This window comes from Pecten maximus, chromosome 8 (assembly GCF_902652985.1).
Source record: "Pecten maximus chromosome 8, xPecMax1.1, whole genome shotgun sequence".
Classification (NCBI taxonomy): Eukaryota; Metazoa; Mollusca; class Bivalvia; order Pectinida; family Pectinidae; genus Pecten; species Pecten maximus.
The window spans coordinates 24229192-24254612 of NC_047022.1; the positions used below are offsets into that span (position 1 = coordinate 24229192).

A 25421-nucleotide genomic window follows, 5' to 3' on the forward strand; every position below is an offset into this window, starting at 1 on the left:
TTTTCATAACATCAAAACTGAAAAACAACAGAATACCGGCATAATAATGAAACCGAAACACAAACTCAAAATCGATAAAAAGAGAGGAGAACGTGAATAGAAGACCTAGGTTGTCATGGAGACCATTGACAAGTCTTAGGGAGTGAGCGTCTTCTGCTTCATCGACGACATTCGCCATAAAAAGTTACAAGATTAAAAAAAAAAAGTATTCAAAACCGGATGTGTCATTGTCACCACATGTGGCACTGATATGTATACATCTGTTTCCTGTCATATCCAGGGAATATATAAGTAGATTAAGTATATTAAGAAAAAAAACCTCCTTAAACAAAGGAGAATGTTCCTCAGAAAAAACAAAATTCGGGGAGGGGGGAGGGGCGTGAAAAGTATATATCTCCTACGAATACAAATGGAGGCTGACACGCGCTTCCTTTATATTCGATCTAATTAAAATGAGACTTGTCATTTCAACTCCTCTACGATACACTTTAATACTTTCCTTTATATTACACAGGTAATCAGGTAAATTCCATTATTTAAAATTGCAATATGTATTGCTGTAATTATCAATGTGCTATAATATATAAACAAAGCTATAAATAATATGTACATATGCTGAACGGTGCACGAACTCAAAAATGTTAAACATGACTAATCTAAATAATTCAAAAATATCAACAAGCAAGCCATGTAATTCTTGTTGGGACAGTGTCGCTGTAAGACCACGGGGATAAGACCACAGTTCATTAATACCTTTCAGATTCCAGGGAAAACAGGAAAAATCCAAATACGTCGATAGTAGTGGCCACAGACAAGTGGAGTACTAGTAAGGGGATGGTGTCAGAACGGATAACATAAGAATCAAAATTTATAATTATGCTTTTAGAAATCTACGTCTTCACGAAACAGGTCTGGGAGAAGTCCTGATTTCACTATTATAGTTTTATTCCACTATAATAGCTATATATAGCTATAAAAACAGAAGCAAATCGAAGCATTTATGCCAGAAAAGGTATATGTGACAAAAAGCGAGAGTGATGGTCGGTAGGTGCATGATCCATGTCCTTGGTTGGTACGATCAAAAAATTAAAATGTCACCTTTGCAGGAATGTATAACCAACATACCATACTTTCTGTACAAAATAAAAACTTAATTACATTTAACCACTTGGCATAATGACGACATCACACTGTTGACCCGTATTAGGTCAACCGTGGTACATGATAAAAATACCATGTAAAAATAAACGTATTTTGAGTGACTACAGTTTTTTTTTTTTTTATAAATCCACGTCAACACAAAATTCATTAGATCAACCGGTGAACTGGATGTATATAACATTGAAAAAATATCCGTATCATTTTGCGAGATAAAAATGCAATATCTGTATAGGATTTACAGAGGAATTGCATGTTAATAACATTTCTAAACATGACTTTAACAAAGGCTATAACTTGTGCTGAATAGTAACACAGACCTGTATCATGATGGTCTTTTATCCTTCTATAATGTGTCAGTGATGTTAGGGGTCAAATGTTTGCAAATCCTGCAGGAAAATCAGAAAAATAAAAAAAAACTGGACCTCAACAGATGTTTAAATTTTTAAACTCTTAAACTTTGTACATTTTGGATAAGGAATAACTTAAGGGGGGAAAAATCATCAGTATATCATAAACTGGTGCCAATAGCAATAAATACATAGGATTGGCTTGCAGTGTAGCTATTAGCAAAGCTTATGTCCCAGACTTTTTGTCTCAATCTAAACGCATTTGTCTCCCTTGCGACCGTCAAGTGAGGTGCCGTATCCTTTTTTTTCTGATTCCGAATATATTGACGCTTCTTGAGGCATCTCAACAGCTTAGACCTCACGTATATTCCCGTTTAATAAGATTCAAAATTGAAGTTCGCGTGTTTTTCTCCCTAAGAATTTCAATAAATCAGGATTTTGTCTGTGAACTTATCCATCATTACAAAGATAAAACGAAACACACTGGTGACAGTGACATGTTTGGTAGATATACAATGCGATAAATAAGCTCCGGTCAAAGCATTCATCTGACGCTATATTGATTCTCAGAGTCTTGAATTCTTTATCAGGAGTACTGACATTTAATCATAACAAGCCCACTTTATCTAAGAAAGATGTGATGATGACTTAAAATGCCTATTCATTCTTTTGGTCATAAATAGGGAAATATACAGCTAAAGTATCGTCAGCTTCGATTCTTGTTAATATTTAATATGAAATAACAAAATTCCGAACATATATAGTATTTACAACTTTATTTTTTTCACCATTATTACGACGAAGATAATACATCAGTTATTTAAAAAGATTTTTTTTAATTTGTGTTATGATTAACACTAATTTCCCTCCTCTGACCGGGTTTCAGAGTGACCTAATGCCAGAACTCTCATCTTGGTCCATCATGGTAGTGTCGAAGGTGAATTAACTAATGAAATGTTCCTTTGCAAGTTATCGATTTTCCCAGTAAAGGCTGATTTCATTGGAAAACTGTTAAAACGTTCTGAGAGATGTTTCTCTAGTGTATCAAATAATATGACTCGAAGGATATTAATGTTTGTATGTATGATTTATGGGGCGTAATAATGATGATTCTCCCCGAAACCATTTATAACGGCTGCGACTATTGCATGTAATAGGATGTCGGCATCAGTTACGATAGTGCCAAGGGAATGTTTAACTTATATACATGGACATTTATATATATCATTGCAAACAGTTTATTCAATCCTTATATTTAGTTATTACTTATTAAATCTTTTTTTTACAGCGACTTATGTTTACATTTAAATTGTTAGCTAGTCATGTTTACTTTTGACGAATTTATGAAAACTAAGTCGACTGTCTCTAACTAGCTATATTGATTGCTATGTTTATTTTTGACGAAATGAAAAAAAAGGCATGGTTGACTATTGAAGAGATTTCAAATCTAGCTACATGCTTGCTAATTGTGTTATTGTAACTAGTTTAACTAGTATTTCACGTGCTTGATCTAAACCATATTTACTGTTGCATTTTTTACAAGCTGAATTTTCTATTGATGAGTATCATAGTAGCTTTATTCACTGCTGGCTATTTTTAAGCTCTGTATGCTATTGACAGACACTGTATTCAAACTATAACTTTCTTTACATTTGACTTTTTTTTTTTAAACTATTATTCTATAAATGTACAAAGCGGAAGAAATCAACACCTGCATATTTGATGATCTCTCCCTAGTTTGAAACTTACCTATATACATATCTTGGATATCAAATTGTAAAGCTCAATTTTGTTATAATTGGAACATGGAACCAGGTCAGTCTAATTACACTTAACTGTTAAACACTATTTTTTTTACTTATATCAGACATTTTCTTTTCATTGATTTGATATAAAGCTCACATTTATTACAATTTTGATATTCTATAGACGTGGGGCCAGTCAACTTAACATGTTTACCTCCATCAAACATTCTTTTTTTTTCAGGGCTGCATATAAAGCTTAGTTTTATCACAATTTTGATATTCTACAGACATGGGGCCAGTCTTTTGTACTTACATAAGATATTCTCTTTTACAGGGTTAAATATAGTATTCCGGAAGATGGCTGCGGTGGCAAAACCAGTAATAGAATTCACAATAGAGGACAATGTCGTAAACCTTATATCAAAAGTCAGCTTCTTCAACCAAGTGATGACCTTTAAGTTAAACGAAGAATATACACAGAGTTTTGAGGGAATAGATATGAAAGTAAGTTTATTTTGAAGTGAACTGAATTTCAGTCTGTATATCGTTCTTCTACCTTTCAAATATGTCATACATGATCCTTTTAGCTTCTAGTATATAGCAGTAGTGTTTAAATCATAATATTCTAAAACTTTTATTGGGTATTTGGACTACCGGTTAATGCAATACGTGATTAAAACAATGAGTTTGCTTGATTAAACACGACAGATACATATACTGTCATCATTCATCAGTCAGGTTTTGTTTGAAAGCTTTTACATCAAACAAGGATACTTTGAAATTATTCTTATTTCGTATTTTTGAGTCATTCTTGTTTCTGTCCACAATTTGTTTTATCATGGCTGTGTATGACCTTCAGTATCTTCCTTTACAAAGTTGGCTTAATGCATTACTACCCTTGAATAAATGTGTTTTGAAGAATTATATTTGTTATCCGTTGTCCTGTTTGAATCAAAGTTTGGTATGACCAGTATATATTGTTAAGATATGTGATAAGATTCCGTTTCTCGTTCCAGTGTTATTCGAGATGGGAAGACAAAAAGCTCATTACTGAAGCCACGCCTATGGTGGAAGGAAAAGGAAAGCCTCAGCGATTCCAGAGGGAGAGGGTCAATGACGAACTCGTGCAGGTTGTGTATTTAATCGTTGGTTTTCGTATGATGTTGATTAAAGTTACTACATTGTGTAATTTGTTATTTATTATGCAAATGTTAATTCTTCCCTGATATTGAAACATATTCTACCAAGAAAATGAAAGATACTTCCAAATACTGTATCTATGATATCGTCCTTCCAGTACTTCTGGTGATATATGCTTTACATGTAAAAATTACAGATCTATGAAAATGTACATCGCTAAAGTCATTTTTCATATCAACTTCTTCACAACAAATCAACAAATGCCGTCGTACGTAAAAGGAAGTTCGAACGTTTTTGCAAATAACTACCAGAACCCCAATCCTCATGACAATGCAATACAATGGGGATTTAATAAAAACCAGTCCTATTGGTCATTGATTTTATCAAAATTTGTGTATTGCAAATTCCTTGAATATATGTCCAATACATTTTCATGATTTATTTTTACTGAGTAAGGATCTTGTCCTCTATTGTATCATATATTAGTACTATCTTGTACAAGTGTAAAACATATTGGTACTATCTTGTGAAAGATATTTGAATGTACAAAAACACAGAAGGCAGTTTGATACGAAATTAGTGTCATGTACGGTGGAGCTAAAATGAATTAAACTGCATCGTACAGCATTTCTGTCTTCTAGAACTTGTTTGTGATGTAAGGGACATAATACAGGTGTTTCGTCCTTATAGAATTCGTCAGAAATGTTAGGGACATCATACAGCAGGATAGTCCTTCTTGAATTCGTCAGTGATGTTAGGTACACCACACAACAGTTTCGTCCTTCTATAAATTCGTCAGTGATGTTAGGGACATCTTGCTTCTTGAATTCGTCAGTGATGTTAGGGACATCGTGCTTCTAGAACTCGTCAGTGATGTTAGGGACATCGTGCTTCTAGAATTCGCCAGTGATATTAGGGACATCGTGCTTCTAGAACTCGTCAGAGATGTTAGGGACATCGTGCTTCTAGAATTCGTCAATGATGTTCAAGAGATCGTACATCAGTTTCGTGCTTCTGGTACATGTATTCATCAGTGATGTAGGGACAACATACAGCTGTCTCGTCCTTCTAGGATTCGCCAGTGATGCTTAAGGCTTGATGTATAAATACCAAAAAAGTGTACCTATTGCATAGATCATCTAAAATCATGTACATAGAGGATATCTAATAGTGTATTCAGTAAAACCAAATATATTTTACGGGTGTGGTTTATGTTTTGGTAGCACTAGTGAAAAATATCAAAATGTTAGCCACACGAGTGAGATATACTTTTTATTACTGAATATTCTGTTTATTACGTTTTATAGGAAAATATGCCGAGGCAGCTTAATCTCTCCCTGAATTCATTGCGGTACCCTGGCAACAGCTTACAAAAGTACTCCAAATCATGACGTTATGTATTCTATCTTGCATATTATGACGTCATATAATATGACGGAGAGCTATATGCAAATCTTAATTTTCCTTATTGTCGTTTGTAAGCAGTGTTCTGATTGGTCAAATCAGAAAAAAGTGAGATTTTTCAATATCAGAAAAAGTGATATTTTTCACTAGTTTTAGAATGAAATTTTGTTGATATCTCACTGATAAAAATGTAATTAATCAGCTTAACATACGGCTAGCGAGAATTCTTTTTAATATATATTTTCTCTCTCTTTTTTTCAGACCATGACTGTTGGGGATGTGGTTTGCGTAAGAGTTTTTACGAAGGTAAATTGAAAAATAGAAGTCATTTACCCACAGAAACTGCAGAGTTACGTCCATTGGTTTTGGAAATACAAGTTCTCTCCCCTCAACCTACAGTAGAGAGATACACAAGACCACCAATCACATCCCATCCTGGATTACCGAGCTGATTGTCTGGATCGTTGTACAAGGATTTCCTTATATTTCCTACATAAGACTGTCAAATAATCAAATTAATGTCGTAAAATTGAGTTTATGAAAATTGTGTATTATTTTTGTGAATCTAATAGGTTAAACCGCGATGAAAACGGCACTTAATTTTCCTGTTCGTTTACCAGGTTAGGTTAGAGGTCGTGGTCCAAATTGTTATTGTTATTTACACGTTTTTGTTTTATTGAATTAAGTAAGTGACGCGATTAAACATTCTACAAATACCACATCTTTTATGTCATCGATCATCAAGGGTTACTCACATTTGTCGTCAGTATTACAATCACTTGTTGTGAAACGTGTGTAATATTGAAAACGGTCTTATTTTGGAGCACTCGATTTTAGCCCATAAAATGTAATGGAGTTCTAGAGCAAGGATGAATGACTGAAGTGTAATTTTAAATTAGTGAAATACTTTCAGCGCGAAAAAACCCCGCTAAAACAAGATTGCAGTTTGAAATACCCCCAGTATGTTGATTCTACTAAAAATAGATTAGTATAGTTTTCGCTCTTCTACGATATACTGTAGGTTATCGTAGAGGAGTGGAGATTACAGGAAACTACAAGTCTAATTTCAATTAGATTAGTTGGTTCAGTCTCAATGGACCATTTCGCTTGATGTTTTTTTCGTCGCAGAAATTATCGGTGGAAATATTGTTCTAGTTTAATGGATCAAAATAATTCAGTTCTTTACTAGAGCTAGTTTTGGTCTTTTTAAATTTGAAAGTAAATTAATATCATTATCGTTTTTTATACATTTTAAAGATACATGTTCAAATATTTTTACTTCATATGTTAGTTACCAATTTAGGAAGATTTCAGATGAATAAATATATGAATCTGTTTTCGCAATTTAATCTCGAAAATAGCAACATAACAAATAAAATAACTTGAAATCACGAAAGTTTCCTCATATAAAAAAGAGGAATTTACGTTGTCCAATTTTGTTTTGTTATGTATTGATATTGGGGGAAAAAACAAACAAACAAACAAACAAACAAACAAACAAAAAAAACCCAGCGTGAACTGCATACGCTAACATATCCATAGAATATAACAGTAGAACTAAGCATATAACAACCATACTACCGATAAAATGGCGATTCGAAACGCAAACCCTACAAAACGAATATGACACAACTTCATTTTAATAGCTAGCATTACTTATTTTTCGCAACCTATTTGTGTGCAAAATCCTAATAGAGCATGAATATTATTGACGCTACTTTCATATGTACAAATAGTGGCTTGGAAACGTCCATAAACATTTCATATATAGAGGTGCCTACGTGTTACATTATGTTCTGCAATATTGTGGTGATATATATATATATATATATATGGATGTATTGTTTACATGTGTTACATATATTAATGACATCATACATAGATACCTTATATATTAATTGGCGGTTGCCTTGGTAATGATAGCCTGATATGTTCGTACATTGCTTTAATGCATTCTTTACAAACATTGTCAAACACATCTGACATTATACATGAATCCTAATTAAAGATTATTTTGTTGTGCATCGGATATCCAAAAGTTGTGTGTTGTCTAATATCGCTAAGTGTTGATGATACTGGCATTCATGAATGTGATATAAAATTCCATACACCAGGTACCAAATGATCCCTTCTGTAAATTTGTCTCTATCACAGCATCAATCCTTACTGAACCATTGGTGATTAACTGGAAATATATTTTTATTAAGAAAAATAGTGTTATTAAGCTTCATACCCGCGATTCCCGTCATAGCGTGAGATATCTACAAATCGAAATACTAAAAGAAAACTCGCAACGTACTTTTACTCTCAAGATAAACAGAGTTCTTCGAGTATTAAGTCCCGAAAATTCTTAACTCGACCCCAAGTATCACTAATTACCGCAAAGACATACGGTATTTGTGTACGATACGCCTTATTCTTGGATATGTCGGCGTTAATTTCACTACATGTAGGCACACATACTTATGATCACCGTTCGGACAATAGAAACTGTGTATGTTTCTGATGTCCGAACGAAGGAATCACCCTACTGGCGTACTAGAACCAAATTAATTTTTGTTATAATTAATGTTACTAGTATTGTCTACCTTGGATATAGGACTATAATATTGTCAAACACTGTACAATGTATTAAGATGTCGTGAGCATTTAGGGGAAATATACATCACCCATTTATTTTCAAATGGAATTGAAGTGGTGTTGAATTTTGATTTCGAAGTCTGGATCAACGTATTCGCTGCTATGATTTCCTATTGGCAAAAAACAAGAATGAAGTAATAATTCATGGTATGTGGGTTAACCATAGAGTAAATCTTTACAATTATTCGGATCCTAAGTCGTATCATTGACTAGATTAACGTAGCTATTGTTGTTATTATGTAAAACAATTGTATGTAATACGCTGTGATTTGTGACAGATGCTAAAATTGAGAAATTGGTATGTGTATAATATGGAAACACCTTTCCTATACCATTTCAATATATGTGTTATGTCAATAAATTACTTGTGCTAAAATTCAATTTTGTTCTTTTAATTATCGAGAAGTACGGCAGTATCACTTGTTAAACACAGTTGTAATGTCATCCATTGTTATTTGTGTAATCTATCCGGCAGAATGAGTCTTCACCTGTATCCGTCCAATAAGTTACCTGTAGCTGTCTTACACAAACTCACTTATTGTACAGATACAGGTATTTTATTGGACAGTTAAAGGTAAGATATTGAATGACCGTATACTATATAAGAACATTGAAAACAGCTCTGCTAACAACGGGATGACATTTAAACAAAAAAATAAATGTGAAAATAGATATTTATTATATGAACACCGAAATTTAAAATCAACACTCTTAAAGTATATCCGTTATTAATGTTCCATAGTCGATTTTACATGTACTATAATGTTCTTTTAACATGTTTGAATAAAGAAACACTATTTTACATGTAACATACATATAGATGTAAATATATTCCTTTGAATTCTTAATTATGGCAATAGCATTTTGTATTTGAATATGTAACATGGCGTTTGCTGCCCACAATGTATGTGCACAAAATATCTTTCGTTTCATATCCCTTGAGAGATTCGTGTTGAAAACATTTAAGATGTGGTGTTGAAATCTTACTTTTTCACACTTTAACTGTGTGGTTTGGGTCATTACATTATCTCAAAGATGCATTATAATTACAGAAGTATACTTTCATCACTTTCTTCAAAAACAATCGCATATACACCTATACGCGAATGACGTTCGTCCTAGATAGTGACTTTTCTAGCTGTGACCTCACAAGTGTGTAATATCTGCCATATTGGATATATAAACAAATGATCACGACGTTATACGGTGCGATATATTTGACATTGACCTTTGTTATACTGATGAGCATGGTTGTTTGATCAATATTTTTATACGACATAATAGATTGATGATCGGGAAATTACCTGACAATTGCGAATACGCCTGGTGGTACCGCGATGGCGCGTTTGGAAAGACACGTGCAGACTATGGACGAAATTATGAAAGCAAAAAGAGACGCGTAATATACACGAACAATGTATGAGTTTTCTATTGTACGAAGACGACATTTCCATAATTGTCGGATATCATATGATAGTGAGCTGAGAATACGTGCTATATGTGGGAGTCATATCATAACTTTCTTCGTGTTGAACAGGTAACTATGACCAAGTGGCTATTGTGAATGATTTCAGTTATGTCATATAGGGAGGCATTTCAGTTATCAAAAATGCTCTTATTAGACGCTATGAAATCCTCTGAACAAAGCAAGAGGACTGTTTGTAGGATAAATAGTTCACCTGCATCCGAGTTTGAGGCAAAATATGCAGATTTCTAAAAAGAAAAAAAAAGAAAAAATTCCACAGTTTAACCATTTATATTGGAAACATTCTTCTTACCATGCTCGTATGTCTTCATACAATGTAGTATCTAATAGGAGCATTTTTGTTTGTGCTATATACTCCACATCCGACATTTGCATTTCAAGGCAATGTTTTTTTAAAACTCAAATCCGGTCAAACATGTGACTCTATTACGTGCTATAGACATCTGTGAGCATAACAGCATGGTATTGCTGTGCAATATACGTGATCAACGCGAGCTTACTGTCTTCTCCTTAAACATTTTTACGCGTGAATTTTTTCCGAAATTAACAAGCAACTTAACATATCAACTGCAACACCCATGATTAGCCATGATAATACAATATATCAGGTTACGTCAGTTCCATTGCAGCAGATAAGTGATTTAAGGGCTTGTAGAATAACAGTGGATTTGCTATTTAAATACACCTCAACTTCAGTCATTGTCAACCACCAGTAATCATACTAATACAATAGAAATCTATCTGTAGCGACGATCAGCCCTAGTGCTGATTGGCTATTTACAGATAGGTAAAAAAAATTGACAGTTTATATCGCAGGGCAGAGAAGGCGGGTTTAAGTTTAAACATATTTTGTTTGAAAACATTTCAAAAGGAATTGGACACAAGTTTTACAAGTTATAATTGTCCTCTTCCATAAGTATGAATATAATGGTATTAACAAATGGCAGCATTTACGATACAATATAATGATATTTTACACACATATATATAAAAGAACACAACATTAATATTTTTTGGTTGAAACAACGACGTGTGCCATACCAGTTACCAAAATTACAATAGTGTTATGGCTATTAAGTAAATGATCATGACATAATATTAATAAGTAAACATAAAACAAAATGTACAATATGGTAATAAAAATGTTGGTTTACATGTACTATCAACAATATAGTTTCGATATATATAGTCTATCGATGTTATATATATCAGTATTTTGCATAATATAGATGTCATATATAATTTATTTTGCACAAATTGATATAGGAGTTGTATAGTCTATTGTTCATGACTTACAATTATGACATAAATGACATCAGATTAATAAAAACGGTTAGTATTTTTTATATATTCTTGAACAAAGAAGTTTTCGATAACTTCTAATGTTCAAGCGTATTAATTCATACAGTTATACAAATATATAAAAACAATCATTCATGGTACACTTTAAGTTTCTAGGGAGTCGCTTAAAGTCCCCAATCGAATATTTGTATCACCGTTTGTTTTTCTTTGAAGAGAAATATTTCATAGCAGAATAATGGAGGCGTTGTACAGTTAAATACTCTAAACGTTTATTGGCAGATAGCGATGGATACACGTCGATGGGTTTCATTGTCGATTGAGCACTTCTTGGAAGCAGGAAGTTCGATAATGTAAACAAGGACAGCGTTAACTTATAACCCTAACCATAGACTCCAAATAAAACATAACTCTAGTCCTCAGTGCACTATCCACGATACATAGTTTTTACTTTTATTTTACGTTAAAATAAGAGCTGATATAAAATTATACGTTATGCACGCGAAATAACCTATATATATCTAGATCAATATAAACAAATGGCCTTCAACTTGTTACTTTGTTGCGCGATTTCGGCTTCCTGTCTAGTCTTGAATTGGTATTTTTATTGACAACACGCCTCTGTCACGCCTTCCTGTTCCATTTTAGCACTGCAACCAATGAACATATCTTCTTGCTTTTTTTTATTATATTTTTTTTTTATATAAAAGACTCTATAATTGACAAAAGTAACTGGTTTTGGTATATATATTAACATATATTATCCAATTAGTGGCTTCGCTTATATACAAGGCAATATGATTGACAGATATTATGTTCATTGCATCATTTTATCCTCCTGCGTCATGAAAACTAGCATTTGGTATATCAGACATGCCCAACCCAACCAAGGTATAGATAGACGTTAGTCCAAACAACTATAGAGGACACCTTATAGGACCTTGACAGACAAACGATCGTCAAAATGAATCATAATGCGTTTTTATTGTTTATTCTGACTATGATTCTGCAGTTGGAAGGTAAGTTGAGAAAGCATTTGTGGAATGTTTCGTCAAGTATTCGTAAACTTTTCGTCCACCTCCCGTTAAGACATTATCATTTCGATTTACATGTCATCTTCAATACTCAATAGGAAAGACAGATTTGTTTTCAAATTTGTAGTGTCATCAATACATGATTACAGTCTGAAACCTTTTTAATTGTTAATGAATACATTTTTCGTAGTTAGTTTTACATGTCCCTTTGAAGTTTTATTGAAGTACTTTTGTGTCGCCATGTAAATCTATACTTTTGTTCAAAGTTTTCGTTTTATCGATTTTGAGGTGGAATTATGCTTTACTTATTATGTCGCTATTATTTGTTGTTGTTTTAATGATATTAGGAGTTATTTGAAATGTAACAACACTTTATGGTACATTATTATTGTTTGCGAGAGCAACGTCATTGCGTGAAGACTAACGTACAACATGAGCAGGAATGCTATCCCCAAAACACAAATGATGATTATAATTTTTTTATCTCTTTATACAAAAATATTGTGATTCTTGTAACAGTTTGCTTCAGAGAAAATATGCAGGTTTGAAAAAAAATTATAACAAAAATGAATGATATATATAATTATTATTGTATTTTATTGTATTTCCAGTACTTCTTATATATATTATGTGATTGTATTTGTGATTTTTTGTGTTTTGATAAAGGGGCGGATTGCCTCGAAAATTTAACAAACCTTATTGTTTACACTGTTTGAATTACTTCTTTGCCCCATATAATCATTACAAGTAATTCGTATCCTCCATACATTTAAGTGAGGATCCAGTGTTATCTGGATTATACTGTTCATATTACTTCTTTGACCCTTATATATATATATATATATATATATATATATATATAAAACAAAAAAACACGAGCACAATCTTATTTCGTCAAGGAGCCTGAAGTTGGTTCCGAGTTCCGAGTTCCGAGTTCAGTTTAAGTAAAACGGAACTAGGAACCAGTTCCGAGTTCCGTTTAAGAAAAACTAAAATACTATGTATTAGCTTTATTGGTTTTTGTTCCAGTTCCGAGTTCCGTTTAAGAAAAACTGAAATACTATTTATTAGCTTTATTGGTTTTGGTCCCAGTTCCGAGTTCCGTTTAAGAATAACTGAAATACTATGTATTAGCTTTATTGGTTTTTGTTCCAGTTCCGAGTTCCGTTTAAGAAAAACTGAAATACTATTTATTAGCTTTATTGGTTTTGGTCCCAGTTCCGAGTTCCGTTTAAGAAAAACTAAAATACTATGTATTAGCTTTATTGGTTTTTGTTCCAGTTCCGAGTTCCGTTTAAGAAAAACTGAAATACTATTTATTAGCTTTATTGGTTTTGGTCCCAGTTCCGAGTTCCGTTTAAGAATAACTGAAATACTATGTATTAGCTTTATTGGTTTTGGTCCCAGTTCCGAGTTCCGTTTAAGAAAAATGGAACTTTAATGTATTAGCTTTACGGGTTTTGGTGCCAGTTCCCAATTCCGTTTAAGAAAAAACAGAAATACTATGTACCGTATAGCGGAAATTTTAGCGGTCATAAAATTTGGCGATTTGGTGATGAAAAGTGAAAGTTAAATTTTGGCGGGTTAAAATTTAGCGATTTTCCTTAAATCTAGGGTTTTAATTTGGCGTTGAGCATAAATATTACCTACCAGTAAATACTGTATATATAATTATGTTATGTCCATACATCCTATCCGGGTTGATTAAGAGTGTTGTGTATTATCAATCCTCTGTCTCGAAACCGGAAACTATTACCCAAAAATTTCAGACGAACACATACATGTAGATTTGTCAAATTAGTGTTTATATGAGTATGTGTACAAGCAACAGACAAAGAGAATTTAATCAACCGTATGATATCGACGTGGTCATCTATTGTATGATATGTTTACATACAGGTAAGTTTAACAATGAGTCTACAGGTAAAGTGTTAACACCAGTCCATTGGATGTTATGGGTAGATGGCTTTGTTTTCACAAAAATTAATTATGATGCGATATCTCATATATGTCATACTTGTATAGCTATATATGTATCGTGAGTAGTTGTTCATTAGCTATTTATACCTATTCGGCATTTTGGCCGACAGGTGCCAGGCAACAACCAACGTTACGCACTAGTCGTTGCTCTCGGGAGTTATCAAAGGCGGTCGGAACGGAAATATTGGCAAAATTGAAATTTTCGCGTCTTTGTAATTGGCGGTGTTAAAATTTAACGGGTTAAATTTTGGCGATCTATATACGGACCCGCCAAATCGTCAAATTAAAGCCCCGCTAAAATTTCCCGCTATACGGTATTAGCTTGATTGGTTTTGGTCCCAGTTCCGAGTTCCGTTTAAGATAAACGGAACTAGGAACCAGTTCCGAGTTCCATTTAAGAAAAACGGAATTAGGAATAAGTTTCCAAATTCATTAAAGAAAATATTCTACGTACTTTATCTCATTACAAGACCCGAATATGAAAAGAAATGATATGTCAATGTGTGTTGGGACAATTATCAGTTAGGTATAAACTTTACGGGACTTGGTCTTTGCTCCCAGTTCCGTTTAAAATAAATGAAACTAGAAACCATTTCCGAGTTCCGTTAAAGTAAAACGGAACTAGGAACCAGTTCCGAGTTCCGTTTAAGAAAAACGGAACTAGAAATAAGTTTCCAAATTCATTAAAGAAAATATTCTACGTACTTTATCTCATTACAAGACCCGAATATGAAAAGAAATGATATGTCAATGAGTGTAGGGACACTTATCAGTCAGGTATAAACTGTATGGGACTTGGTCTTTGCTCCCAGTTCCGTTTAAAATAAATGAAACTAGAAACCATTTCCGAGTTCCGTTTAAGTAAAACGGAACTAGGAACCAGTTCCGAGTTCCGTTTAAGATAACTAGGAACCAGTTCCGAGTTTCGTTTAAGAAAAGTGGAACTGAAATGTATTAGTTTTGGTCCCAGTTCCGAGTTCCGTTTAAGAAAAACTAAAATACTATGGATTAGCTTTATTGGTTTTGGTCCCACTTCCGAGTTCCGTTTAAGATAAACGATTATAATTAATGTCACAATTTAACTACAGACCTATACGTATTATTCCACCAATGACATGACAATTTTAATTTTCATTAAGCCTTGAACTTCCTGAAAAATACAGTTCATTGATATGTTTTTGCGGGCGTCTGTCGTCCCTCGTCCGTCCGTCCGTACTCACCTATAGGGGAAATAGAGGTAAGCTGCAGTAGTTGCACAGAATCTGTTGTGCATTGAATAGCTCAGAGTATTGACCCTCCTGATTGGTATATGGTCCCATTATTCATCATCCATTGTTAACTGAGAACGTTGATTGGAGGGTTCGGCCTACGTCTTATCCTTCTTTCCAACTCGTCCCATAAATGGTCTATAGGGGAGATCAACCTGAAATTTGGCGAGGGTACTAAACGTACGTGGATGAAGATACTATATATAGAATACATGCTTGTTAATTAATGTAGGGTTTTTACTGGAAAAAATAATAAAATACATACAGTCTTCGTGTCAGCCGATCAAGACACTGTCAACAATGTGACGTCGTCATCGGGATGTCCAAGTTGCAATAAATGCATACACTAGCCAAGCAACAGAATGAGGTGCGGTATCATTAGGTATATATATACATAAGAAACATTCATCGTTTCAAAGACAAATTATATATGGAAGCTAACGTTTTGCAATTTGTTCAAGAGTGCTTTGCGCGAGCGACGGTGACATATTTAATACGTGAAATGCAATGAAGTGTTTATCGGTATTTCAAACAACATTCAATGAAACAATTTCTAATCAATCTACTTAAAATAAGACTTGTAATTTCCGCTTCCTTTTCAAACATTATCTCTAGAATTATTTGACAATAAGAAAGTGTTTTTTCTGTTTCTGGCTTTTTCAAGTCCACAACGCCAAGGTTTAAAGGAACGATATTTAAATGAAAATGAAATGTAGAATATGTATTTTCGAACAGACCTAATAAAGCGGTTTTTTTCTCCATTAAAGGTACATTTACAGTACAAAGAGCATAAACCGAATAGTCACCATGTATTATATCCATACAATAATCAGTACATTTAAAATCTGAACACAGGCCTTATTTCTGGCTAAGCTAACTATTATTTATCTCAAGCTATACACACAGGTGTGCATTAGTGCGTGAGTGTGATATCAGCAGGTCTTTCTGTTTTAGGGCAGAGTGACATTACGTAATTGTATGATATATAAGAGGTGTACAGGAAGGATATTAAGCGTTTCTCATGTTAGGACGAGTTCTGATAATTTTTTTCTGTCAAAATGTCTCCCGGACTGTTCGTGGAATATCATCGTCTATACAATCTTTATTTGTTTCGGGTGCATTAATTGACATGTCGTAGACATATCAAATTAGCGATACCAACGTTTTTAAATGAATGCATACAAAGAAGGTATTAACAGCACGAACGATTAACTGTTTTGTTTACTTTCAAGAATGTCACATGAACCAAGTTGTTTACAAACCTGACTGGTGATTATCGGGGATAAAAAGAGTTCATAAAAGTTATGAAGTCGCAAAGATATGGTACGCATTAGAATAGTGGCTGTTAATCATCTTGTTATTACACGATCATTTAAAACACCTTCACTCATTTAAAATAACTTCACGAACCACGCATGTCTCCAGTCAGAATAATCACAACGTATCTATTATACAAAACAAGTATGGTAACAACTACAGGCTATATAAATATAGCAATAGATACAGTTTATATCAATATAACAATATATACACTGTATATCAATATAACAGTATACAGATTATATCAATATAACAATATACAGATTATATCAATATAACAATATATACATATTATATTTATATATCAATAGATACATCTGTTTAACTGATGACTAACTAATTTTGAAGACGACTTCCAAATTCGAATGAGTCCAAACCTAGCAATGCTTAGCAGTACATTGTAGCTACGCGTACCCTAGCGGAGATAGAGGGAGAAGAAAGTTGAAGACCCTACCCTGTCGATTTTGGTTTATCAGGGTTACTTTAAAATACTAATTATAAGACTGAAATACCCTAACTCCTGGACCGGCGTTATCACACCTGCTCTTCGTCAAAAACCGCAAAAGGCGCAAAAGGATCTTTATCGTGCAACTTTGACGTTCTCACACGGGATACCGTTTTAAGACCATCCGACGGACTGGGTGTTAGTGGTTAATTTCAGTGCTTGTGCTTTATATTGGTGGTGCCCATACTGCTAGAGCTCATTCGGTGTCTTTGCTTTATTTAAACTACTAAACCGTTCACACCCTGGCGTTTAAAAATGTAATAGTGATTTGTTGAGTGTGAATTAGTATTGTGAGGGAAAAGTAATTATTATTTTTTTCATTTTTTAACGTTTTCAAGTAAAGGTAATACGCTACTTTTAAACAAAATCCTTTGTTCTTTGTGAAATGCCGACATATGATAAAACTTATTTTTCTCAACATCGGTCAGGTATTTTTTAATCATTTTTTATAGCAAGAATGTTTCCTCAGATACCGTTTCAAAGTTGTTAAGGTTTTAGACTTCTTCGAAAAAATGACCGTCATGGCCTAAATGGCCAAAACTCATTAACAACTAAATGTGATGAAACAATTTCTCTCAAAAATCAACTTCTGGTGTTCGTTAGGGGTCAAAGTTCGAATGAACAGTTTTGTGAAACAGATTAAGAAAAAAACTTCTTCTCAATAACAAGGTCTTGATATTCGTTAAAAAGCATGCTCTTGCGATGGGCTATCAATTTTGATGATATGGATATCCTTGATTTATGTTCAAGGTCGTTGGTGTCAATTATATAAGAAAAATTTTAAACGCTCAATCTCAATAACGGAAATGTCTGGCGTATTGATATTTTAGTCACTAGCATGATGACGTGATGTCCTATAAAAGTGTATGCACAGGAATGATCATCAAAGGTCAACTTCCGGTTATTGGAAGGGGTCAAATTTCAAATTTTTGCAATTACCAAGTGACCCAAGGTCAAGGTATTTGGTGAATATCATCCTCAAGTAATGGATTATCAAGTTTAATTATATGAATGATCTTAGCTTTTGTTCAAGGTCACTGGTATTATTCATGTTAAAATCATTAAAGGATGCATTTATCAATAACGGAAATGGCCCAGGGTAATGTATTTGTTCTATAGCTAGCTTGGATGATGTGTTATGACGTGTAGGCACAAGACTATCTATCAAACACCACATTACGTTGTCACCAGGACTAAAATGTTCATGTTAATTTTTTGTTAAACAAGCTTCAAAAATCTTCTCAATAACTGAATGACCCAAGGTCATGATATTTCGTATATACCATGCGTATACAATGTGCTATCAAGCTTGATAATATGAATAACATTGGCTTTTGTTAAAGTTCACTGACGTCAGTCATGATAAAATCATTAAAGGACCCATGTATTAATAGCGATGTCGGCAGGGGCCACAGTTATGTGTAGTTTTGTGAAACACGCTGCAAAAAACTTCTTCTCAATATCCGAATGACCTAAGGTAATGATATTTGGTAAATAACATATCAATGCAGTGGGCTATCTATTTGATAATATGAATGACCTTGGCGTCAATTTTGTTAAAACCATTAAACAGAAATGCCCAGACTATGCCCAAATGTATGCAGCAGAATAACCATCTAAAATCAGCTTCAATAGGTATCATAGTTCTATTGTGTAATGTATCATATTTCTATTGTGTAATGTATCATATTTCTATTGTGTAATGTATGAAGCCTAATACAACGTAGGCAACAACATACCGATTTGATGGACGAAGGGTAGTTATAGGTACACGATAAATATATGTTATCAGTTCTTAAATACCGTTTCTTGACTCATAATATCTCAAATGGTGGGACTTCAAATAACTATAAAATTTGGATTGATGTCTATGAACTATTTCGAACTAGATTTTACTTTTTAAAGCCTTAAGGTCTTGTGTGTAATGTAGGTGAAAATCTGTCATATTGTTAGCCAACAATTTCTAGTTGTATCTGGTTTTGTTTGCATCCGTACTTTTCTTTTTTTTAAATGAAAAATATTTAACAAGTTTATTAAAGATTTCTATCGTTATATCTATGTTGACAGAATCTACACCAGGAAGTACGTGCTATGAGCGCCAGTACACCTACTCCTACTTCTACTCCTACTCCTCCTACTACTACTACTATTATACGTACTACGATTACTGCAGTTTCGGTTGTTGTGGGTACACTACGAACCGCTACTGCTGTTCTTCCTATGACTCTGACGGGACCAACAACAAAGCTGACTAGTGAGTATATTACACAATAGCTGCTATCGATAAAGCAGCTCTAGACGACGTTCAGACGACGCACCGACGACAGAGAAACGGCCAAGGTCGACTAGTGGGGTGCAGTGTTTTGTCTGTCAACTTGTGGGGTGCACGGCACCATTCTGTCGCTAAAAAAGGACATGCGCAGTGAGATTTAATGTTGATTTATGGGTAAAAAAAGAAAATATTTTAAAAATCGTCTTCTATAGGCGACGAAGATATTTTGACGCAATGAATCGGTGAATGTACCCCGCAAGGATGTTGAGTGAGTACGGACGGACGACGCACGGACGACGGACGGACGAAGCACGGACGACGGAGAGACGACGGAGGACGATGGACGGCAATTTAAGCAGGGTATGAATATTCGTTCTAACACAACCGTCATTTTAATTTCACAAAGCAGAATCAGTCTGTACGCTTTAGTAGAATCATGTCTGGTCAAATAAATGCCCCTATTGCATCTGATACACATATAATGGAATGGTTGTGTTGTGCAATATATGTGAAACACACGAACTGCATAGGTTCTCTTAAAGTATTAATTTTTGCATGCTTCGTCAAAATCAACAAACAGCTTTTCAGATAACATGTCAAAAGCAAGGTCCATGACGAGCCATGATAAATACTACCAATGTATTAATATATCTAAATAATACCAGTGCGGTGATTTTTAGGCTTGTTTAGATATCACTGGATATTATATTTAGCTCCCCGTGAAGTTGACGTTAAAATTGTTTGAATAACCACTCAATATTAAACTTTCAACTGTAATCATATCCCGCATTGGTATCATAATCTACATCTGACAAGTTGCTGACGCTGGGGCATAATGGCGGGACCCCCAAGATGTAGTTTACAGATCTAATAAACTTCATTCATGAGAACACACGTCTGAGTATTTTTCGCGCAGGGGTCACCGAGTGCAATTTAAAATACTGTTATTCCAATTTTGGCCAGACCTGTAGTAATGATACCCTGAAGATAGGACTTAAGTCTATATTAACTATTTTACTCGTGTCGCTTTGGAAGATAGGATGAGGAGCGATAAGAGGTACTAGCGGGATAATGCAATTTGGCTTTGATTTTCACAACTTGGATATTGGTAGTAAAATAATGGTATATGCCCAATATTAAGAATTAGCTCATGTTGTTGTCTTGGTGGTAAGGGTGCAGTGGTTCGTGGCGGGGTAGAGCGGATGGGGCGTGGTGATGCGGGAAAGAATGGGTGGGGTGAAGTGTGAAGTGGCGGGATGGAGCGGGAGATGAAATTGGACGAGAAACAGTAAATTGGGTGCAATGGGCGGAGTAGAGTGGATGGGATTGAGCGTGGCTGGGTAGAATGAGTGAAGGGAAGTGGAGCAGGGTAGAGTGGGTGGGGTAAATTTGACGGGGTAGACTGGGCGGAGGGAAGTAGGCGGGCTAGAGTTGGTGGGATGAAGAGGGATGGGTAAGAGTTGTTTGGTGAAGTAAGCGGGTTTGGTGGGTGGGTTGGAGTGTGACGGGAAAGAGTTGGCGAAAAAGAGTGGGTCGGTGTAGTGGGGCGGGGTTGGATGGATGGAGTGAAATGTGGCATGATAGAGTTGGTGGGATGGAGTGGTCGAGTGTAATAGGGCGAGGTATGCAATTCTTTACTATTGTAATGAAACATATTTGTTATCTCGAGTTCTTTCTCTTTTGACAGCACTGGACTTATCGTTGGCTGCACCCTTGGTTCAATCTTTTTTGTGAGCATTGTAGTAACCATCATTGCATGTGTTTGCAAGTGCGTCAATAAAAGCAGTCCACATCGCGGAATAGTTGTCGCACCCGCACCTCAGGCAGCTAGAGGTATGATACGTGTTTGTATGTAGAGGGGTATCACCAACCAAATTATGCCTGGAATATCATGTTCAACAGTCTATTCATTAACTGGATATCTAAGCAAACAATAGTACAGATAGTTTTTATATGATTGATGCACAGATAAAATGTCTTGAGGTAAATCTAACTTGAAAAATTATTGACCTGAAATTGATCTGAATTTGACCTGGAAATGAGGTTAACTTCAGAAAAAAACCCTACCAATTTGAGGTTAATTTCAGGTCATTTTCAGGTGAAAAACAAATCCATGGAATTACGTTAAGTCTAATTCTTATTTCATTAAAACAAAGATCATAGGTTTAGCTGAAAATGTCTTTTCTTAATCGTCTTAACCTTTATAGCATTTATTAAACCCTTCCCTGGACTGTGAAGTACCAAGAGAAGTCATTTTTAGAAAGATATATATTACCGATATGAACAGAAATCTTCCAAGAACGACATCAAGTTGATTTAATGTAATTCTGTTTAATTTTCCTTCAGTGGGTATAAACATGCAACAGGTCGGACCGAATGGACAGTATATTCCGCCCCCAGTCTACCAGCCTCCTCCTATGGATCAGGCAGGGAACCTAAACATGGCTCATGTATGACCCAATGAAAACTACGACGGGGATCACGTGATATCAGTTTGCCAGTGGAAATGCCGAGTATTAAATTCATACAAATTTGGACAATATAACATTTTAGACGCAATGTTCATATTTGCAAATTAAACAGGATATAGATAATCCAAAACATATTACACTAACATGTACTGTAAACGCAAATATTTTAGCGTAATTTTATTTTACATTGCATTCCGCTAAATGATGATTACGATAATGGTAGTTTATCTTCATTGGTTTCTGTGGCAATCATTGTTGGCGCGCTAACTCAACATTCTGCTAATCTGTTTTAATTTGGTTTTGCACTAAAATATGAGTGTGTCAAAATTACGTTTATAGTATTTATTTGTTCATCATTCGGTGTACATATATGTGAATCAGTTGATACAGTATCTTGTGAATATATTATTGTTACAGATTCCAATGGTGATACTGTATATATATTTGTTATAAAAGCCAACATATTATTGGTTGAAATGTATATATTTATGCCATGCATTTTACTGAACATAATGCCCAATTTGATTTACTGCTCTTTCTTCTTCGATATTTCCATTTTGTAGATATACCGCCAATAAGTAACAGAGCATCTTCAACACTCATTGTTTTATATATTTTTAAAGTTAAAGTAGAAAATAGCATGTTCAAAATAGGAATATTTTTCCAGTTTGTTCAGCATACTTGATTGCTGTCGTGATATTCAATTTCGAAAAGACTATCTTATCAAGTAGGAAAATTGAATGTTATGTTTGAATTAAATTAAATTAAAATAAATGATATATTTGAACGTTTGTAGCTAAAACATAGTTTGATGGTAAAGTAGCATAACAGACAAAACATACAGCAATACATGGACACTTTGATTCAGGCAGATAGCCTATACTTTCTCAAACCCACTCTCCTTAGTTCAAGGGGCTGTTTAATGAATAGGTAAAAGTCTAGTTTAAGCTGTATATTACCAGGCGCTGTTTAATGAATAAATAAGAGTCTAGTATAAGCTGTATATTACCAGGCGCTGTTTAATGAATAAATAAGAGTCCAGTTTAAACTGTAGATTATCAGGGGCTGTTTAAAGAATAAATAGGAGTCTAGTATAAACTGTAGATTAACGGGGCTGTTTAATGAATAAATAATTAATCATCATTCAGAAGAACATGGACACTTTGATTCAGGCAGATAGCCTATACTTTCTCAAACCCACTCTCCTTAGTTCCAGGGGCTGTTTAATGAATAAATAAGAGTCTAGTATGATAAGCTGTATATTATCAGGGGCTGTTTAATGAATAAATAAGAGTCTAGTATAAGCTGTATCAGAAGACATGATAACTTCAACAAGTGAAAGTTTGCTGTACGATTCCTCTGCAGGTCTCTAGAAAATGAGTCGCCCCTCGGTTTTTTTTATACAGAGCAGTGAAAGAAAGCGTGTTCTTCATTTTCAACAACTTCGCAATTTGTGCATTGTCTTTGATTCCTTGGTATATTTTTAAGCATCCAACAGCTTATTCTAGATTATGATCTAAAAGCCGAAGAGACGCAAACAGCCTTCCTAAGTTACTGCTAGCAATTGTTTTTTTCTGGAGTTTATCGCTTTTTCATATATCGAAAAATATATAGTTTATTGCTTTTATTCATGTTGTTTACTTGCTTCAAAATATACCTTCAAACTGTTGAGTCATGTCTGTCTTTATATATGTTTTTGTTTAGTGTTTACTATAGGAGGTATTGCCCTTGGAGGTTATTGTCGTGAACAATGTCATCTACAAACTAAACCAGGAATATTTCGGCAGTATGTTTCTTTATTCCCCTCTATTTGGTAGGATTGGTGCGATCACCATTCATATAGGTACCAAGTACGAACTGGTCCACTTTTTAGGACAATAGTCATTTTTAAAATGGCAGTTATGCTTGGACACATTTTTTTTTATCATAACTAGAAAAGAGTGTGTAATTATTTCATTGCTTATATTGCACATTACCACATTTGAAGTCCCTGACAGCCATTTAAATCTTATCTATGTTTTTAGAATTGTCAGTAGTATTATGCAATATAACTTTGAGTGCCCTATAGACGGTCAAAATTAATGACAGGAATTGACAACGAATACCTATCGTAGTGTTTACAGAAGATCAGGTTACTGGTATCATTTCCACGTATGAACAAACGTAGTAGCCCGTATAACCCTAAAAACCACCGGAAAACGCCGACAATGGAGTAGTCTTGTGACAAATTGGTAACACCACTTCTGGTAGGACTGACAGTAGGGCAGATGTTTGATGAAATGGTGGAATCCGGAAAACAAGGAAACTTTTTCTAGTTCAAGTACCGTTTATATTCGGGTGGTATTGATTTAGTGATGTGGTTATTATGATTGGCAGCTGCCGAGTGGTTAAGGTGTCCCGACAATTTATCACTAGCCCTCCACCACTGGGTCGCGAGTTGGAAACCCACTTGGGGCAGTTGCCTGGTACTGACCGTAGGTCGGTGGTTTTTTTCCGGGTTCTCCGGCTTTCCTCAAACCTCCAAAACCTGGCACGTCCTTAAATGACCCTGGCTGTTAATAGGACGTTAAACAAAATAAAACCAAACAAAATATTATAATTAAGAAGATTTATTTTGATATCATATACTTTAGTCCAGATACTAGTGAATTTAATATTAATTTTACTAAGCATATGAGTGGAGAGAATATTTCTTTCTACCTGAGAAGGCGATAGAAATGATGACGGTGTATTATTTTTTGGAGTTAAAGACTGTGTCGTTCCATGCAATGCCCACTATACAGAGAAGAAGACATTCTTGCTTTTGTAGTCTGTAGTAAATAATGTTTTTAATAAAATATACGTTTTTTTATTTATTCAATTTTAAGACATCATATTCTGAAGAAAACCCTGTTCACAACAACCATCATTGACAATTTCTTAGTTGATCATGTATGTGCTCTATCATTGGTGTTTTTTTACATACAAATTTTTACTGTCCTGTATTTTCGCAATATCTCTTGTATAAATATGAGTTAAACATATTTACAATCCACTGCAGAAGGAATATTTAATAAATAATCTAATCATCATTTTACTTTACAGCTATCGAATTGCCTTCATCAGAAACACTATCACTATAGTATTCAGCTTTGAAGGGAGCGATTTTTTTTAATGACCGTAGTACATATGACGACCAAGCTATATTTTGACTCGTGGAAGTTAATTACATTACCCTTTTGCACATCAGCCTACTAACATTTCATTTATTCTCCAATTGCGAAACAAGTTAAAATAATAAACTTATATTATCACACTTGTTGGTTCGGATGGAAATACGCCAGTCAATAGGTCTTACAGTGGGACGAAC

General features: G+C 34.3%; 2 protein-coding genes across 3 annotated transcripts in view; both read left to right on the forward strand.

Annotated features, from left to right (window-relative positions):
- Window positions 1-8818, forward strand: part of LOC117332875 (cellular retinoic acid-binding protein 2-like) — a 54013-nt gene extending 45195 nt beyond the window's left edge. For both annotated transcript variants that reach the window (XM_033891934.1, XM_033891935.1), the window contains exons 2-4: window positions 3588-3757; window positions 4270-4383; window positions 6059-8818. In XM_033891934.1, the coding sequence (XP_033747825.1) occupies window positions 3588-3757; window positions 4270-4383; window positions 6059-6112 (338 nt within the window). In that variant the 3' untranslated portion in view covers window positions 6113-8818. The remainder of the gene's footprint in view (window positions 1-3587; window positions 3758-4269; window positions 4384-6058) is intronic.
- A 3404-nt stretch (window positions 8819-12222) lies between these two features.
- Window positions 12223-24549, forward strand: LOC117332220. The gene is made up of 4 exons (XM_033891105.1): window positions 12223-12241; window positions 19397-19583; window positions 21289-21434; window positions 21948-24549. Exons 1-4 carry the CDS (start codon window positions 12223-12225, stop codon window positions 22055-22057), a joined length of 462 nt encoding a protein of 153 aa, XP_033746996.1. The 3' UTR covers window positions 22058-24549.
- Window positions 24550-25421: the final 872 nt, after the last annotated feature.

Bases quoted from the DNA above. Each gene is read 5' to 3' on its own strand.
- LOC117332220 (XM_033891105.1), top strand. The intron at 19,584-21,288 runs GTGAGTATATTA...CTCTTTTGACAG, and splicing joins ACCAACAACAAAGCTGACTA to CACTGGACTTATCGTTGGCT. The intron at 21,435-21,947 runs GTATGATACGTG...ATTTTCCTTCAG, and splicing joins CGCACCTCAGGCAGCTAGAG to TGGGTATAAACATGCAACAG.